Source organism: Condylura cristata, unplaced genomic scaffold (assembly GCF_000260355.1).
Source record: "Condylura cristata isolate star-nosed mole 26May11 unplaced genomic scaffold, ConCri1.0 scaffold00006, whole genome shotgun sequence".
Taxonomy (NCBI): domain Eukaryota; kingdom Metazoa; phylum Chordata; class Mammalia; order Eulipotyphla; family Talpidae; genus Condylura; species Condylura cristata.
The window spans coordinates 2,798,124-2,798,506 of NW_004567107.1; the positions used below are offsets into that span (position 1 = coordinate 2,798,124).

At 71.3% G+C, this 383-nt stretch overlaps 1 protein-coding gene across 1 annotated transcript in view; it reads right to left on the reverse strand.

The window, feature by feature from the left end:
* Window positions 1–383, reverse strand: part of LAMC3 (laminin, gamma 3) — a 78,706-nt gene extending 78,323 nt beyond the window's left edge. Inside the window, exon 1 of the mRNA XM_012721199.1 lies at window positions 356–383. Within this exon, the coding sequence (XP_012576653.1) occupies window positions 356–383 (28 nt within the window). The remainder of the gene's footprint in view (window positions 1–355) is intronic.

A 383-nucleotide genomic window follows, 5' to 3' on the forward strand; every position in this document is an offset into this window, starting at 1 on the left:
GCAGGTGGTGGCACAGGCAGGTGATAATGCAGGTGGTGGCACAGGCAGGTGATAATGCAGGTGGTGGCACAGGCAGGTGGTAACGCAGGTGGTGGTGGCACCGGCACGAGCTGAACGCTGCTGACCCCGCAGGCGCCCCACTTCCCAGCCCACTGTCCTGCAAGAGGAGGGTCCTGGCCTCAGCAGGGCGCCGCGGAGGGCCCGCTGCCACGCCCGAGTGCCCCAGCAGCACTAACCTCTGGCTGGCGGCTCTGCCGGGCTCGGGCCGGAGCCGTGTGTGTCTGGGGCCTCCCGGGGAGGCCTCAGCGGGAGGGCGGCTCTTGAGGGCCAGCGGCTGCTCCCGGCCCCTGCCCACCTTCTGGCGGCTGCGCGGCCAAGCCCAT